Source organism: Psammomys obesus, unplaced genomic scaffold, assembly GCF_907164565.1.
Source record: "Psammomys obesus unplaced genomic scaffold, mPsaObe1.curated_primary_1811, whole genome shotgun sequence".
Lineage (NCBI taxonomy): Eukaryota > Metazoa > Chordata > Mammalia > Rodentia > Muridae > Psammomys > Psammomys obesus.
The window spans coordinates 11,581,291-11,597,634 of record NW_026586383.1 but is presented as its reverse complement, the minus strand read 5'-3'; the positions used below and the strand labels follow the sequence as shown (position 1 = coordinate 11,597,634).

The 16,344-nt window shown below is 51.1% G+C and overlaps 2 protein-coding genes across 8 annotated transcripts in view; one reads left to right on the top strand and one right to left on the bottom strand.

The window, feature by feature from the left end:
• Zdhhc3 (zinc finger DHHC-type palmitoyltransferase 3) overlaps positions 1-12,489 on the top strand; it is a 42,706-nt gene extending 30,217 nt beyond the window's left edge. For 4 of the 6 annotated variants that reach the window (XM_055601705.1, XM_055601701.1, XM_055601703.1 and 1 more), the window contains 2 exons: positions 804-934; positions 10,327-12,489. In XM_055601705.1, the coding sequence (XP_055457680.1) occupies positions 804-934; positions 10,327-10,584 (389 nt within the window). In that variant the 3' untranslated portion in view covers positions 10,585-12,489. Of the gene's footprint in view, positions 1-803; positions 935-3,073; positions 4,603-10,326 lie in introns of those variants that run through there. The other 2 variants (XM_055601707.1, XM_055601706.1) reach the window with 1 other exon arrangement.
• A 277-nt stretch (positions 12,490-12,766) lies between these two features.
• Tgm4 (transglutaminase 4) overlaps positions 12,767-16,344 on the bottom strand; it is a 33,878-nt gene continuing 30,300 nt past the window's right edge. For both annotated transcript variants that reach the window (XM_055601700.1, XM_055601698.1), the window contains 2 exons: positions 15,497-15,633; positions 12,767-13,564 (listed from right to left, as the gene is read on the bottom strand). In XM_055601700.1, the coding sequence (XP_055457675.1) occupies positions 13,423-13,564; positions 15,497-15,633 (279 nt within the window). In that variant the 3' untranslated portion in view covers positions 12,767-13,422. The remainder of the gene's footprint in view (positions 13,565-15,496; positions 15,634-16,344) is intronic.

The following is a 16,344-nucleotide window of genomic DNA, read 5'->3' as shown; positions in this document are numbered from 1 at the left end:
AAATGGGGAGAAAGTGGTGGGAAAGCATAAAGTAATAAGCAGCTGCAGAAGAGGCTCGATCGTTCACACTCGGGGTCTGCGAGGCAGATGACCTGAGCAGGGAACCCTAGGCGAGTACCCTCTTCCTTCTACTGTTTTCACTCTTTTGCCCTCTCTGTGCCCACCACAGTTCTGAGAGGAGGGCAGGGGCAAGCCCTCCCATCTGCAAGAGATACCATCTGCAGAGCTGAGTGAGTCCAGCGAGTCCTGCTCACTTGGTGAACATTCTGAAAGTACAATTATTCTGTTAGGCCCTGGCAGTCCAGGTCAGTTCTGGTGTGGCCTTGGTAACTTGATACAGGATGTCCAGCGAGGTCATTTTATCATCACGAACCTCCTCCTGTATCAGGCTAACTGGACAATGATAGCATGGCCCAGACTGTCACAGAAGTGACTGTCTTTACTTTTGCCCACTAACAGGGCCGTTAGGGTGCACCAGGAGCCAGGCAATATGCAGAGGGTATTAGGAGCACTGCTTTGTTCAGGCTCTCCAAGCCCCAAGATAGGAGCGTGCTCCTCATTTACAGATGACAGAAGCTGGGGTCAGAGATGAGCCTAGTCCCAAGATCTCCTACCAGAAAAGAGGGCCAGTGGCTCAAGTCCTGGTGTCAAGCAGGCGTTCAAACCTGAGGTGTGCTAGTTAGGGAAGAGGAATCCTGCTGGGTCCAGTCTCTTGAGGGATTAAGGTGAAGGTAGGGTGGGTGCTTGTGGAGTGGAGCAGGGAGCCATGCAGCCAGCACAGTCCCCTGTTGCTTTCCTTGCAGAGTGCAGCTCTTTCTCGCCGCCCACCACAGTCATTCTGCTCATCCTGCTGTGCTTTGAGGCGCTGCTCTTCCTCATTTTTACATCAGTGATGTTTGGGACCCAAGTGCACTCCATCTGCACAGACGAGACGGTAAGCAGAGCGCCTACCTCTTCTAGCCTACTCTTTTTTTTTTTTTAATGTATTTCTTTATTATGTATACAATGCTCTGTCAGTATGTGTGCCTGCAGGAGAGGGCACCAGATGTCATCATAGATGACATCTATGGTTGTGAGCCACCATGTGGGTGCTGGGAATTCAACTCAGGTCCTCTGGAAGAGCAGCCAGTGCTCTTAACCTCCGAGCTATCTCTCCCGTCCCTAGCCTACTCTTTCGGAACCCAAGTCAGGGATCGGTGCTCAGAGTTCAGGGCACAGTTTGTTCCAGGGACCTTGGTCTATGCAGGTTTGGCTGGTCGCATGGGAACGGCCCTGCCTGCAGCCTTAGGCAGAAGGTTGCCTTTAACACGATTCCTTCTTTATTACACAGTGTGCCGTGTGAGGAATTGTGCCAGGCTCTTGTCCTTCCCCCGCCCCCAAGGCTTCTAGACATCATCTTCTAGAGCTGATGTCATGACTCGATCCAGGAGACAGATCTGCTTTCAGGCCGCAGGCAGCACGTTCTGGTCCTTGCCATCCTCTTATCCTCTCACCCACTCACCTTCTCCCCTACAGCCAACTTCTGGCCTTCTAGAGACAGTCAGGACCCTTGACCTGGTGGTGATGTCGTTTCTTGACTTTTTTGCTTTGGGTTCTGTAAGGTGGATAGGCAGCACTTTGTCCTGAATGTGCTAAAGACTCATGGGACGGGGACTCGACCCCTTGCTTGCTCCTGGCCTTGTGAGTACTGCCCACTCACTGCCCCCGGTAGAAGCTCCCAGCTGTGCTCTAGGGCCGAGGCTCCTTGTAACCAGCATTTGCTGGAGGACAGCTTCTTCCGAGGCTTCAGGTGCTCCTGCTCTGTGGGCCTAAAAGCAGAGAGGGACAGCGCTGCCCACCGCCGAAGCGCCATTGAATGCTCTAGGTGGTCCCTAGTGTTTTTGACGTTGGATCCTTTAGCCACTGTGTTTCATCTATGTGAATTCATGTCATTGCAAAAGGTTTGGCAAACATGGTAGCTTTGGTGTCTATTCAGCCGTATATCCAACTGGCTAATGGGACCAGCTGCTCCACAGAAGCCCATTAGGGAGCCCAAATGTGACTGTCGGGGAGTACTTCCAGGTTTTCCAAAACATGTTCTGGGGGCAAAGGGTAAACTGACAGACTGGTCCTGTTGTTCTTCCTTATCAAGACTGACCCTAAAGAGAATTGTGTTGCCTGTGGTCTGTGGGGAGAGCAGCAGCACCCTTCACTGGTGTCTTCCGGGATCCTGTGAGACAAACATGGGCTTTTCCACCCCTCTCCGGGCAGAGACTCATAGCAGACAGGCAGCGCCTGCTCTCTGCTGCTCTAGAGGCCCAACAGCTCTGTTTGAAAGATCAAAAGGAAACTTTCTCCCTAGTCCCTGTTTTGTCTTTTGTTTTTGTTTTCCTGAGCCTTAGAGGGAAAGTGGCACAAGCCTTGACCCCTGTGCTTCTCCTGGAAGAAGCTCTGGGAGATCCTCTTCACCTCACCACGACCCAGGCCGCAAGCTGCTCTCCCGCTAACCGGCACTAATTCCCTCTTCCTCTCGTGGTGATTCCTCCACTCACCAGCTGTCACTCTTGCTGTCTCACCCTGTCCCTGTGTGTCTCCCCATCCTGGTCAGTGGCTGCTTCTCGACCCTCTGGGCTGGGGAGACAGTGCCAGAGCAGTCATTTCAGCTGCTGCTTTTTTTTTTTTTTTTCTTCTGCAAAGTGGTCATTGTGGCTTCAGCTCTCCTGTGCATACTTCCCATACCAACAGCCACCACTGGTTGCCAGAATCTCAAGCTCCCATATCACATACACAGGTGCCTCCGAGCACGCTCTGACCCAGCAAGGGCTCAGGAGCAGACGGTGTCCGTCCTGTGGGCAGCAGTGGTCTGGCTGCCCACCGAGAGCTCATTGTCCCGTCCTTCTCGGGCTTGTAAGCGTGTGCTCACCAGAAACCCCTTTCAGTGGCGTTTCTAAGAGAGGCAGAAGAAGGCGGCACCGTGTAGACAGCTACAGTGCTTTGAAGAAGCGGTGTTCAGTCTGGTCCCTGAGGCTCGTGGACGTCCCCAAACTGCAGCAGCGGAGCGCTTGACTGAAAGTGTGATTGTTCTTGTTTTCAGGGAATAGAACAATTGAAAAAGGAAGAGAGAAGATGGGCTAAAAAAACAAAGTGGATGAACATGAAAGCGGTTTTTGGCCACCCTTTCTCTCTAGGCTGGGCCAGCCCCTTTGCCACACCAGACCAGGGGAAGGCAGACCCGTACCAGTATGTGGTCTGAAGGACCCTGACCAGCATGGCCACTCGGGCCACTCCATGGCACCGTCCCATCCGCTCTCGTGAACGTTTAGGCCAAAAGCAAAACAAACTGACTACTCTTAAGACTTTTTTATGTCTTCAGAAAAATGGCTGAGCATTGCAGAGAAAAAAAAGTCCCCATGTTTTATTTTTTAAAAAAAATCATCCTTTCAAATTTTTGATGACTGAAGCTGCTCTTTTCCTTTTAAAATCACTTCTCTGGCCTCTTTCCTCTCTGCTGTCTGTCAGCATGACTAACGTGGAGGGTGCTGCCCAGGCTCCGCCCCGTCTACTAATCCAACGGCCCTCGATGCTGTGCGTGGATGGACTGGCCCAGTAGGAAGCCGAGAGGGCCCTGACCTCCTCCTGCCCACAGGCAGCACTGTCACCCGCAGGACAGAACCTCCTCGAAGACGTGTCACCCCTTGAGGCCTAAGAATGGCAAGATTGGGCTGGAGCCTTCCTAAGGGCCCTTGGTGCAGTGGTCTCCTGCCCAAGTGGACACAGGTGGCCTCATTCTCAAAGCTGCTTGCCAGCCTTGTACCTGACGGGCATGGGTGTACAGACGGTTTTGGGGAGGTGGGAGAGGTAAAGGGGCCTTTGTATTCTGAACCTGCACTTATGTCCCTCTGGCTTTTTGGAAGACTGAATGAAAGATGTTTTCCAGTTTTAAAATGCCTTATGCAATCACATGAGGGAAAACACAAATTCAGGCAGGCTACAACTATTTCCTATCCCAGTTCCTGCCCTTTCCCAGCAAGCTGTCAGTCAAGCTGTGTCCATTCTGAGGGAAACAGACAGGCCACCTGTCAGGGTCATCTCATTCTTAGGGGTATCATGGGCACAGACTCTCTGGAGTTTAATCCTTTGGATGTGCATAGACCGTGTCTTACCTGTGTTTAGCCTGGGCGGTGGTTGTAGGTGTTAGGCCGCACTCTTAGAGCTGCCAGGTAGCTTCCCACTCACCTGCTTCTCAGCTGACACAGACTGGCTTTCCCATCAGCAGGCACTGTCCCTGCAGTCCCACAGGAAAGAGCTGGTCTTGAGCTGGGGAAGGGCCGGGAGATGAAGGAGGTGCTGGGAGAAGCCCACTCTTGAACAGTACAGCCCATTTGGACCCTGAGCACCGTGAAGTCCTCCACACCAGTGGGCTTTAAAGCAGTCACCACAAATCTCCTTTTTTAGCTTTTGCTTGGGGCTGGGGTAGGGATAGGGTTTTTCACTCTAGGTCTGGGGAGGAAAGAAATTGCGGTAGCCCTGTGATTCTTCAGAAGCCAGGGGGACACTCTGCCTCTTTCCAGCTCTGTCAGTGCTTCCACATGGAGACAATGCAATAAACCTTTTCCAAACCTCTGATCTGTCCGCTCTCTCCGCAAGGCTTGTGCGGAAGGGCAGGCCATGCAGGCTGCAGGGTGAGAGAGTTTGGTTTTGTCCTTAAAGGCTATCGATGGCCTTTCTGAGGTCAGAATGTGTGTGTGTTAGTGGAGAGGGTGCTCTCTGGCTCCAAGAGGTCAAGCTCTGGAGTCTAGACCAGAGTCTACTAACAGTGCTAGAGTGCTGCTCTGGGGGTTCTTGCTGATGGGGTCAAGGGATGACAGATGAGGAAACCCTGGGGCAGTTAACTGAGGGCGTGGTCACCTTGCCTACCTCAGCAGGCTTTGACTTGCCTCCGCTGTGCTGTTTAGGCTGAGATCCTGAGTGTGTGTGTGTGTGATTTTACACATAATTTTGTATATTTACATACATAGGCTATTTTAGATCAAGTTCATAGCATTTGTTCTCTGGTGCCTTTTAAATTTTGTTTACAGTTCTCTGGGTATATGTGAAAGAGGTGTGGCCTGCTCCAGGTCCAGCAAGTTGGAAGGGTGCAGGCGTGCTGGGACACTCGGGAAAGACCGGGGCGGCCAGCAAGCAGCACTGACTGCAGCCATGGTTTCTGTTACCGCCCTTCCGTCCTTCTCTTCCTCCCTCCCCCACAATTTTCTCCTCAGGACTGGGACTCAGGAAACAGCCTTTTTAAAAAGTGGCATCTTTTGAATGGCTCATAGCTTTCCCCCATGGAGTTTCTGAGGATTGTAGTAGGTGGTACTGCAGGAATTTGAATCCTGGACCACAAGCTCACCATCTGCATGGGTGTGCCCTCAGCTCCTAGGTCCCGTCCAAGTCTGCCTCTGTATTACTAGAAGCCAGAGACTGCCAAATGGCTGTTCTTAATGCTCAAGCTGGAGCAAAAGGGTCTCAAAACAGGACTACCCAGGGTGGCCTATGTGTCCCATTTCATTTTCTCTGAGGGCACAATTACCAAGCTGGGTGTTAACAGTGGTTCTGCCCCTGCGTCCTCTGGTGCCTTCAAGTGGAGTAAGAGGACCTTTCTCGTGCCCCACTCTGGAAAGTGAGCCCTTCTGCCTGTCTTTCAGAATGGGAGCTCTGGAGAGTAAGAGTGAAGAAGACACGGCCAGTTCTTGACCATTTCTTGGTGTGTGTCTGCATCAGCTTGGTGACATGTATACAGGGGACACCAAGTGGAAATGTCTGTGCCTGGCCTCTCCTTAGTGCCATTGTACCTTTGTCACACTTGGACCTTAGAAGAGGTCAAGGGTGGCCAGCCTTCGATTGCTGTGCCTCATGCAAGACGGGCATCACAGACACCCACTCCAGGAGGGTGGCCTTGGGCTCTCCAAACCACCCTGATTCGTTTTCAAGTTCTCTTCTTTCATAGTGAAGCACACCAGCTTCACCTTGAACTTGGTGAACTAGCCAAGGGGCACAGTGGTTCCAGGCTAGGAGGGCCTCCTTGTTTGCGCAGTGCTAAGGGACAAGCTCAGAGCTTACAGGGGTGGGGCTTCAGGTTAGCCCTGCAGCCGCCGCCAGCTGGGAGGTAGCAGCTGAGGCCAGCAGGTATGCACACTGATTAGCCACTGACCTTCTAGTTGGTTGTCTGCGACCTCTCAGCCTCTGATGATCCTTAAACATGTTTTTTCAAGCCTGTCTTTACCAATGGCACCTTTACTGAAAAGCCAGCAGGAGGGGCAAAACCAAGGAACCAACTTTCCAGGGAGTTCTCCAGACCCAGTGTTTGAGCAGCCCAGCCACAGGCAGTTCCTGCTCTTCATTTTCATTGCTCACAGGGCTGACTATCTGAAGCCAACCATGGTGGTGCGCGTAACCTGAGCAGGTTCAGAAGTGGAGGCAACGATCAATTCAGGGTCGTTCCTGGCTCTTTAGGGAGTTCAAGGTTAACCTGTGCTACATGAGGCCCTATCTCAAGAAACAGCTCATAAAGAGCCAGGTACCGTGATGTGTGTCTGTAGTCCCAATACTCAGGAGGATGGCTTGATACAGGAGTTCAAGACCAGCCTAGGCAGCACAGTGAGACCCTATTTCAGAAATAGGAAAAAAAGCCACTGAGCAGCATGTTTTCCCAAACCAGGGCCTTCACCTCAAGTTGTAGCTTGAACAAAGCAGAGAGGCCCCAGGTCTTTCCATCCTCCACCCTTAACAAATGGAGCAGAGGCCCTGGATCCTCTTCTACTCTGTGGACCAAGAAGAGCCGAGGAGTAATGAGCAGCCCTGCAGGGGTGGCGTGCCAGAGACCCTCTGGGGCACCACAGCTCTGCTTCGGACTAAAGGACGTCCAGAGTTCTTCAGCTGGGGTGGGGTTCAGTGGCAGCACCTAACTCAGCATGTGCCAAAAGACAGATGAGCAGCCATTCTCGGGACATCCGTAAGCGCTGGATAGATGCAGAGGTAGAGTATGTGGGGTTGGGTTTCTGTGTGTAACAGCTGCACTGGAGCTGAGCGTTTCTAATCAGGGTCACCAACGTTCTTTCAAACTTCTGTTGGTGAGGTGCTGGATTTGAGACAAGGTCTTTCTCTGTGTAACCCTGGCTACTCTAGAACACGCAGGGATGCTCCTGCCTCTGCCTCCTGAGTGCTGGGATTAAAGACATGCACCACCATTGCTTGCTGAATGAGGTTTCAGAGTATTTTGGTTGTGAATGTGTGTGTTCTGGGTTGTAACAGGAAGACTATAAAGCTGCTGGCGTCATCTGACCAGCTCTATAAAGCCTGCTAGAGGAGTGCTAGCCAAGTCCTCTGCTGGCACTGGGGTCATATTCCAGGAGACTGACAAGCTCTGAACTCATGCTTGAGGCCTCTGCCTCCACTGGGAGTCTTAGGCCTCATACATTCACACTCCACAGGATGTGCAGTTGAGGCCCAGTGCCAGCTCGTTGGGTCAGTCACTGTTCTCTTGAGTCAGACATGGCTATGCACACCTATAGAAAAAAAAAATGTAGGTTTTTGTCTTCAGGAAACCTTTAAGTCTACACAAGACTCCCAGAAAAGGAAGCCGTCAGGCCTGATCAGTGCCCCGACTCAGAGCTGACACTCCTGATGTCTATGCAAGTAGCTGCTAGGGAACGTCAGCACACAGGCCAGTCGATCTAACAGCATGGGGCAGGGGCAGGGGCAGTGCTGCGCTTGCTCCACGCTGCACCTGACTTTGAAATCCACAGAGTGAGGCTGTCAGAGAATGGGGAAAACACTTGGTGCAGAGAAAAAGGCACTTGTTCCTGCGTGACCTTCCAAGCACGCTTGGGCTGCTGTCTCGGCTGTCAGGATGTCAGGATTGACGCCTTCCTCTCGTCGTAATGCCCGGCCCATCTTGACTGATTGCAGGTGACCGCTAGGCAGAGGGTGCAGGCTCTCTAAAAGTGAGTTGCCTCTGCTGTCGGTGCTGGTGTAAGAAGGGAATGGCCCGAGGGACAACTGACACTCAGCTGTCACCTGATTCTTGTTCTGACTATAAAACCAAGGCTTGCTCCACAGTAAAACAATGGAATGTGGACAAGTCCACAGAAATAAACACCGTCTGCAAAGGTGACAGTTCCAGTCACCAGTGCATACAGCTTCTCCTCCACGGCACAAAAGGTCACTGGATGGCCCAGGGTCATGCAAAACTGTCAACAGTTTCTCATTGCTACATACTGTTCTGATGTATAAAATTATTCTACATTAACTGCACATGCCAGTTCTCAATTATAATTCTCATTATAATTCAGAGTCAAGTCTTGTAGTACAAAATCTATCTTAGATTATTTTGTTGTTTGTTTGTTATATGTTTGTTTAGCTTTTCATAATGAAACATTTTCAAACTTATAAAAACCAGCAAAATTGTGTATCTTCTACATGACATTCAGTGTTACCAAAGATAAACATCTTAAAACAACAACAGCAACAAATTTCTTTGTCTTTTAAGAAAATAATTTAGAAAGAAAGAAGGGGTAGACTTGGAGTGTGCATGGGGCACAGACCTGTAGCCTAGCTCTCCAGGTGGCTACGGTAGGATGGTCACTTGAGTTTGAGGCCAGCCCTGAATTATGCTACATAGTAGGGTGAAACCCGTTTTCTCTTTTAAAAACAAAACTCTTCAGACCTACTGGCCTCTACCTCAGGAACCCTTTTGAGGTTCCTCTGCTTGCCACTTTTGTTTTTCTCTTTACTTCATGTCTATCAGTTCCTCAGACTTAAATTTATCATGAGCTAGATTTTTTTAATTGAGGATAAATCCATATAATATAATACAAATCATTTTAAGTATACAGTTTGTTCTGAGGCATTTATCAGATTCAGAGTAAACCAACTTCTGTCCAGTTCCAAAATACTCCCACTGCAGACCTTGGCCCTGTGAGGACTGCAGGGCCTGTCAGAGGCTTGCGTGTCTGGCAGGCCGTGGCTTGCAGCAGGAGTGGCATGTCGTATCACATCTGTGGCTTGGGCTTGCTGTGATTTCAAACACTTGCTGCTGATCTGCTTCAGTATTGGCAGTTCTGACTTTGATCACTGTGTCAAGTCTGTTCCTTTAACATTTCACTGCTATCAAGTGGCCTTTGTCTCCTTGGTGACTGATGTCTCGTATGAAGAGAGAACATGAGAGCAGATCTTTTTTGTGGTTTGTTTTTTGTTTCTGTTTGTTTTGTTTTAAGACAGTGTCTCTATCCGTAGCAGTCCTGGAACTCACAGAAATCCACCTGCCTCTGCCTCACAAGTGCTAGGATTAAGGCCTTTGGCACCATTGCCCAGCTGAGCTCAGATTCTTTTAACTGACAGCTTTTACAGAAGTCAAGAAACTGAAATTGCGGAGTTGGCCTGGGACAGGTGCCTGGGGTATTGCTATAGGATGCGGTCACCAGCCTGTGTGCTGGTCTCTTCGCTAAGGAAGGGTATGCCCGTTAAGGGGAGGAAGCTGCAGGGAGAGATGTAGAACTAGGAGCATGGACATCTTTCTTGGGGGAAGAAGGGCTTGAGGCTCTTGATATTGAGCACATCCGTGTGTGAGGGAAACTAGTGAGTTCCAAAAGAGGTGGAGAGAAGCAGAGGCTGCACTGGGCCTTGGAGCTTCTGTAAGGAATAGGTCTGGAGATCTGGTCTGGCTGTACCTATAACAATCTTAGGCTTTCTCTACCCTTCACCCTCTTTCTGTGGCCTGGTGGCCGAGTCACAGCCAGCACCCACAGCAGGTGAGTGGCAGCTCGGGAGAGGCCATGGGGAAAATCCTGCATGAACAGGCCTGACAGCAAACCTCACCACCCACAGTGGCCCATGCACCTTCTGGAGCCCACTGCATGTGGCACCTGCTGCTCCCTCTTGCATGTTTGTGTCCAGGGCTGTACCCTCACCCCTCAGCTTTTCTCACGCCAAGCTTGCTGGTCCTGTTGTGCGCAAGGGGCCCCTTTCCTAGTGCTTTCTTCAGATGGGTAGTCTAGCTCATGCCTACAGGAACCAAGATATCGTTTGTTGGCCGTTGGGTGTCTGGTCCCTGCCCAGCAGCAGACCACTGCCTTTGGAGGAGGGGGTTTGGGGGTAAGTGGGTGGCAGGCAATTCCAATGTCAGGCCTGCTTATTCTGCTTCACAGTTTCTACTCTGCCCTCCCGCCCTAAGGGGCTTCCAGGGTGGCCTGGGCCACTGCAAGTTATGCCATATTGGACTTCCCATGCCCTGCTCTGCCAAGGCAAAGGGTGTGTTCATTTAGCACAGGTCACACCACGCTGACCTTCTGCCCCATTCTCCTTCAGGGCATTGAACGCCTCCAACGAAAGAAACAGCCCAGGGAGCACTCGGGCAGCTGGAAGTCGGTCCAGGAGGCTTTTGGTGGGGAGTTTTCCCTGAACTGGTTCAACCCTTTCACCAGACCTTGTCAACCAGACACACCCATTGACAAGGGCTTGGTACGGCAAGTGTCGTCTCTGTCAGACATGGACAACATGGAGACAGCTGAGACCCAATCGGAGGAGACAAAAGAGAGGGATTCTGTGGAGGTGCTGGATGAATAGCGGTCATGGAGAATACGACACCAGTGGCTCTGGCTTGATGAGTACTCCCCAGCTCCCTGAGGCTTCCACAGGCCACTTCCTTGGTGTTGACAATTGTAGAGGAGAGTGGGGATGTTCTCTGACTTCCTCTTAGCCGAGTGCGCCAAAAGGGATGGTCAGGAGCAATTCTCCAGGCTTGGGAAGGCTACCTAGCCTCCCCCAGCAAGGGAGATGGTGACCAGGCTGTCCTGGGGGAAGAAATCCAGGTCTTGTGGGCTGTCTCGGGGAGGCTGAGGGCCTTGGGAAGGATACTACGCACAGGGAAGATGAGCCTGGAAGGCTAGAGAAACTCCAGCCAGTGCCAAGGAAAGGGTCCCTTGACTGGCTGGCTGTGGAAGTCAGGACAGGGGAGAGGCTACCGAACCTGCCTTCAGGGCTTGGTTGAAAGAGCGCCCCACACAGCTGCATGCAGAACCCGCCCAGATGGGGATGAGCCTGAGTTACGACAGTATCGCCCAAAATTAGGTCCTATCCTGTCGATACTAGAGTCTTCCCTGAGACAAAATGGAGCCAGCACTCTGTGGCTACAAGCTTGCACTCCCAGAGGAGCTGGGGGAGGACTTCTGTTGACCTCTTGAAGAAAGTCGAGTAAGATGGGGACAGGAGTGGCCCTCTCTGCTGTTAAAGCACTCCCAAGACGGCACCTCACAGAAAGCTGTATGGCTAGCTCTAGTGCACATACCTTTATTCCCAACATTTGGGGCAGGCAGCCAGAACTCTTGAGTTTGAGGCCAGCCTGGTCTACATAGTTCCCAGTGAAACTCTGCCTTAAAAACAATAACAAAAAAGGAACTGCTTGGTGGCCACCCGGAAGACGCCAGAGGGTGGCACACCACCCCGAGTGGCAGCCGCCCCCGGCACTACCAGCTGTGGCTTACTCCACCCTGCTGCGGGCGTTTCCACACAGCAGGCCTGCTTTAACATTTAGCTCTAACGTGAGGAGCCCTGAGCCCAGGCACACCTGGCTGGCCCATGAGCCCCAGAGACGGCTCACCGGGGAGAGGGCAGGCCATTTCTTTCCAGAGTGCTTCCCCTGGAGAGGTTGAGGTGGGCAGGCATTAGAGCTCTTCCTGCCTCCTCAGCAAACCTGTTACTGTGTCAGGCCCCAAGTCCGGGAGGAGCCGGACTGCCAGGATCATGTAGGTGGTTTAGCCCTGGGCCTTGCGCCTTCACACCAGGGCACAGTGGCCTTCACTCCATGGTGACTCCTGAGATTCTGCCCACCTCTGCAGCTGATCAGAGGAGGCCCACCCAGGGTTTCCGGGAGGGAGGCCGGTTGCACACCTGCCTCTTGTTTTCAATAAAAGTTCTTTGGTCTACCTCTGTGGCTAGAGGTGCCTGTTTTTAGCAGGAGATACTAGCTCAAAAGCCCTAGCAGCACCCTGCCTCAGGTCCAGTGTGTAAAATAAGTGTCACGCAGATGCTAGCAGCGACTTCATGGGGTTACTAACCGATCCTTCTTGGACCCAGCATAGACAAGGCACCTACCAGATACCTACTGCATGCCAGAGTGGTGGGCATCTGGGCAGAAGCAATCAGTACTGAGGTGTTCTAGTTGGGAGTGAATGGAGGAGAGATGATTAGTGTTCTGGCTAGTTTTATATCAACTTGACACAAACTAAAGTCACTTGGGAAGAAGGAGTCTCATTGGGAAAATGCCTCCATAAGTCTGGCCTGTATGCACATGTGTAGTACATTTGATTGAGGTAGGAGGGGCTGGTCCCTTGGGGCGGTGCCACCGTGGGTGGCCCTGGATGGTGGAAGAAAACAGGAGCAAGCCAGTGAGCAGCACCCCTCCTGCCTCCAGGCTCCCTCCGAGGTGGACTGTTACCTGAAAATTAGATGCAATAAACCCTTTCCTCCTCAGGTCGCTTTTGGTCATAGTCTTTTATCACAGCACTAGAAACCCTAAGACAAGGATGTCCTTTAAATACTCAAAACACCCCTTATTCAATCTGTAGCATACATGTCCACTTAGAATTACAGTCCTTGAGAGAGGCTGGCCATCACGAAGGGGGCTGGGACCAAGGAAGCCAACCTGTTGGAGAGAGCCCGTGGAGCCAATGAATCTCAGAGGGAATGACTCCCCCAGGTTACTTTAAGCAAAATGCTGGCATAAAAGACAAATTAACTCAACCACATAGCCATGTCAAAGTTTCCAGATTTTAATTCAAGGTGTAGTGATCATCTGTGCAGATCGCTTGAGAGCAGGGCAGGGCAGGGCGAGCTACTTCCCCGGTATCGTCATTGGCAGTAGACTCCCACTCAGAGGAAGGGGATACAGGCTCTTGGGTCTCTCCCGTGGCCACCTAGAGACAAGAGGGCCTCACGCCAGCGTGGGGCCTGCTTCTGAGAGGACAGCCCTGGGAAAAGAGCATGTAGCGCCTGGCCCAGGACCAGCTCCAGGAGGCTCCCTGTAGGACTTCCTAGTCAGCCTCCAGGCACGCTGGACGGGGTCTATAGTCTAGAAAGAAGATGCCTACAGCTCTGGGCTCTGTATGCTTCTGGACCCAGATGACAGTGGCATTGTCTTCTGAGGCCATCCTCCTAAATCTGTTTGAGATGTCTGCTTGTGATGGATGCTTCAAGCTGGAGGGAGGTGCCTGGCCCCGTGCCGCCAGTGGTAACCTTGGCCTTTGGGGTCTATTTTTCGCTATCTTGAATCTGCCCTCACGTGAGTAATCAAATGCAATCATCCCTGACCTGGAAGCTAATTCAGCTTAGGGAATGCTAACCATGCAGAGCCAAGGCGCAGAGCCAATCAGGGCTCCTGCCTCCGTCACCATGGTATCAAATTGGCTACTTGGTGATGAGAACGATCTTCTCAGAATGAACCTCCTTCACTTGTCTGGAAGTGAACTTGACAATAAATTTCCTGGGTCCAGCTTTCACTGGGTTGCATTTCATTTGGAAATTGATGGTCTTTCCAGGGGGCAAAGTCCTAGAAAAGTCAAAGGCACAGAGACAATCAGGCAGAGGTGCCGCAGAGGAGATGCATTGCTTGAGGGACCAGGCACGGAGGTACAGTGCGGCTCTGGAAAGGCCTGTTCTACGCTCCAGAGCCCAGTAAGCAAGCCTTTACTCAGAGCTGGCGGGGCCGGCTGTCTCAGCTGTAAGGCAGCATGGCTGGCTGGAGCTGCTGCTTCCCAGCTCTGCTGCTTCCCAGCTCTGCCACTCACAACCCCTCAGGAACATGTTTCACGGGGAATCTACAAGAAAGTGTGGTCTAGCCCTCGGTATTCAGGTGGCAGGCATTTTCTGAGAGTGGTCGGCTCTAAGGCCCCACCCCAGAACTACTGAACAAAAGCTTTTGTTTTGTTTGTTTTGAGACAGGGTTTCCCTGTGTAGCCATGGCTGTCCTGAACTCACTCTGTAAAACAGGCTGGCCTCAAACTCAGAGATTCACCTGCCTCTGCCTCCTAAGTGCCAAGATTAAAGGCGTGCCCCATCACTGCCAGGCCAGAATCTGTTTTTAACGGGTTCCGGGGAAATGTGTCTATCTGTGAAAGTTTAAGAACCTCTAGTCTGCTGGAAGATCTAGACACCTTGTAAGAAACGCCTGAGGAGCGGAGCCTGTGCGTAGAGCCCTTGACCGGCTGTGTGGGCATGCCAAGCCAGCAGCATCTGTCTCGTCCACCTGACAGAGGACAGTGAGAAACTGCACAAAGGCAGCAAAGAGGCCAGCTAGGAATGTGCGCCTTACGAAGAAGACACGTGGACACATGGGAACGTATCCCATGTTCCTGCAAGCTGGGACCCACTGCCATTTGTTCAGCACAGTGCGGTGCCAGCTTAAATCTCAAATCAAGATGGTTCCAAAAGCTTCTGAAAAGCTGAGGGAGAAAGTCTATCTGCCCTCTACTTAGCATGTGTACTTCCAGATACAGCCAACTAAATGACCTATGAAGACACCTATGAAGACAAGTGAAGCAGCCCATTAGTCCAGAGACTGAGGTGTATTTGGGGATTGCCTGTATTACACAAGATGTTTCAGAATATTATGTCAATGGTAGGTTATTTGACAAAGTTGGGGCTCTGCATTATTCCACCCCAGAATTAAAAGTCACAGTAATAGTTAATTATGTAAATAGAACCATCAATTGCAGGAAAAGTGTAGACTATTTCTATAGTCTTGCAATAACATGAAATTCAGTATCCACAGAGGAGAAAAATAAAAATTTAATGTGAGTTCCAGTGGTCAAAGCGTCTTAGGCTTTTAAACAGTCTAGGCTGGGGTATAGCTTCATAGGAGGGCACTTGCAAGGCCCTCCGCTCAATTTCCAGGGCAGCATCTTAGAAAAACACAAACTGCAGTCCAGGTGTGGGGGCACACACCTTTAATCTCAGCACTCAGGAGGCAGAGGCAGGTGGATCACTTTGAGTTTAAGGCCAGCCTGGTCTAGATAGCAAGTTTTAAGCTAGCTAAGGCTATAGAGTAAAACTGCCTCAAAATAATAATAATATTTTTTTTTAAATAATCAAACCCCTACAAGCAATTTACAACACACAGCATTCCTTACTAAGTTAAGGCTGCACTCAGGTTACTAAAAAAAAAAAAAAAAAAAAAAAAAATTACTCCCTGGGGGAAAAAACAGGCAAAAGAAACAGCAAGCAAAAGAGAGTCAACAAGAAAACCTGAGCTGTAACTGAAACTCCAGATGAAGGCAGGATGCTCTGAGCTTCCTGCAGAGCAGGCCGACTGGCAGGAAACACAAAGGTGCCTGGTGGTGCTAACCTGGGCAGTCTCTCCTGCAGTTGTCTGTGTCTGTGCTTTTACTGTAACCCATACTAGGAGTTTATGTCTCAGAGGCAGGTGCATGTGCATGAGACCCATGTACAAAATCTGTATCCTCAGAACAGATGGCAGACTCACCCCTGCTCCCAGGAGTTCATGTTAGCAAGGCCCAGGCTTTCCACTGAGAACTTGATGTTGGTCAGAGGGATGGGCAGGGTGTTCTTGAAGGTACAAGTGATGAGAAGAGGCTCATGGATCTTGCCTGTGCTCGGCATCTGTCAGAGTGGGGAGTGGAGAAAGGTCAGGCCGACAGGTTCCATCAAGAAAAGCAATTCTTGGTCCTAGCTCTAAATCCAGAGTGACAGCAGGCCTGTGATCACTTGGAGGCTCTGGAGGGGACTCTGGCCTGCCCCTGCCTCTCCTAGAGTCCATGTATTTGCACATGCTTACCTCTCTGGTTTTGTCAGACATGTTTTTAAGGAAGTCAAGGTACGTAATCTCATGGTAACCAAAAGTCCTTGTGTGGACTACATCCTGCTCTCATCAGTGAGTCAGAGCCCCCTTTTCCAAAGCTCGGGGCTGAATGGCCGCCAGAGGCTCCAAGCTGTACTGAGGACATTGGTCCCAACTCAGCAATGACCCAAAATAGCAAGTGCTTTGCAAGACCGCCCAGAGAGGTGCATCCAAAACAGGCTGTGTTCCTCCTTCAGAATACGCCCCATCCTCTCTGTCTAAAGCCGGTGCACTTGAAGCTCATGCCTGCCTCTGCCATACCCACCCTGGCCTCCTCCTCAGAGCCTCCCCACCCAGGGCTCGTATCTTTGCTTGCACGTTTCAGGTTTTGTCTTATTCTGTAATTCTCCTTCAGCCACCTAGGGTTCCCGAAGCTTGCTCAGTAAAGGGAAGTGTGGCCTGAGAAAGCTGGATGCCCGAAGCACCAAGCAAACATGTCTGGCCTCAGAGACAAGTGTTCTCTGACACCCACA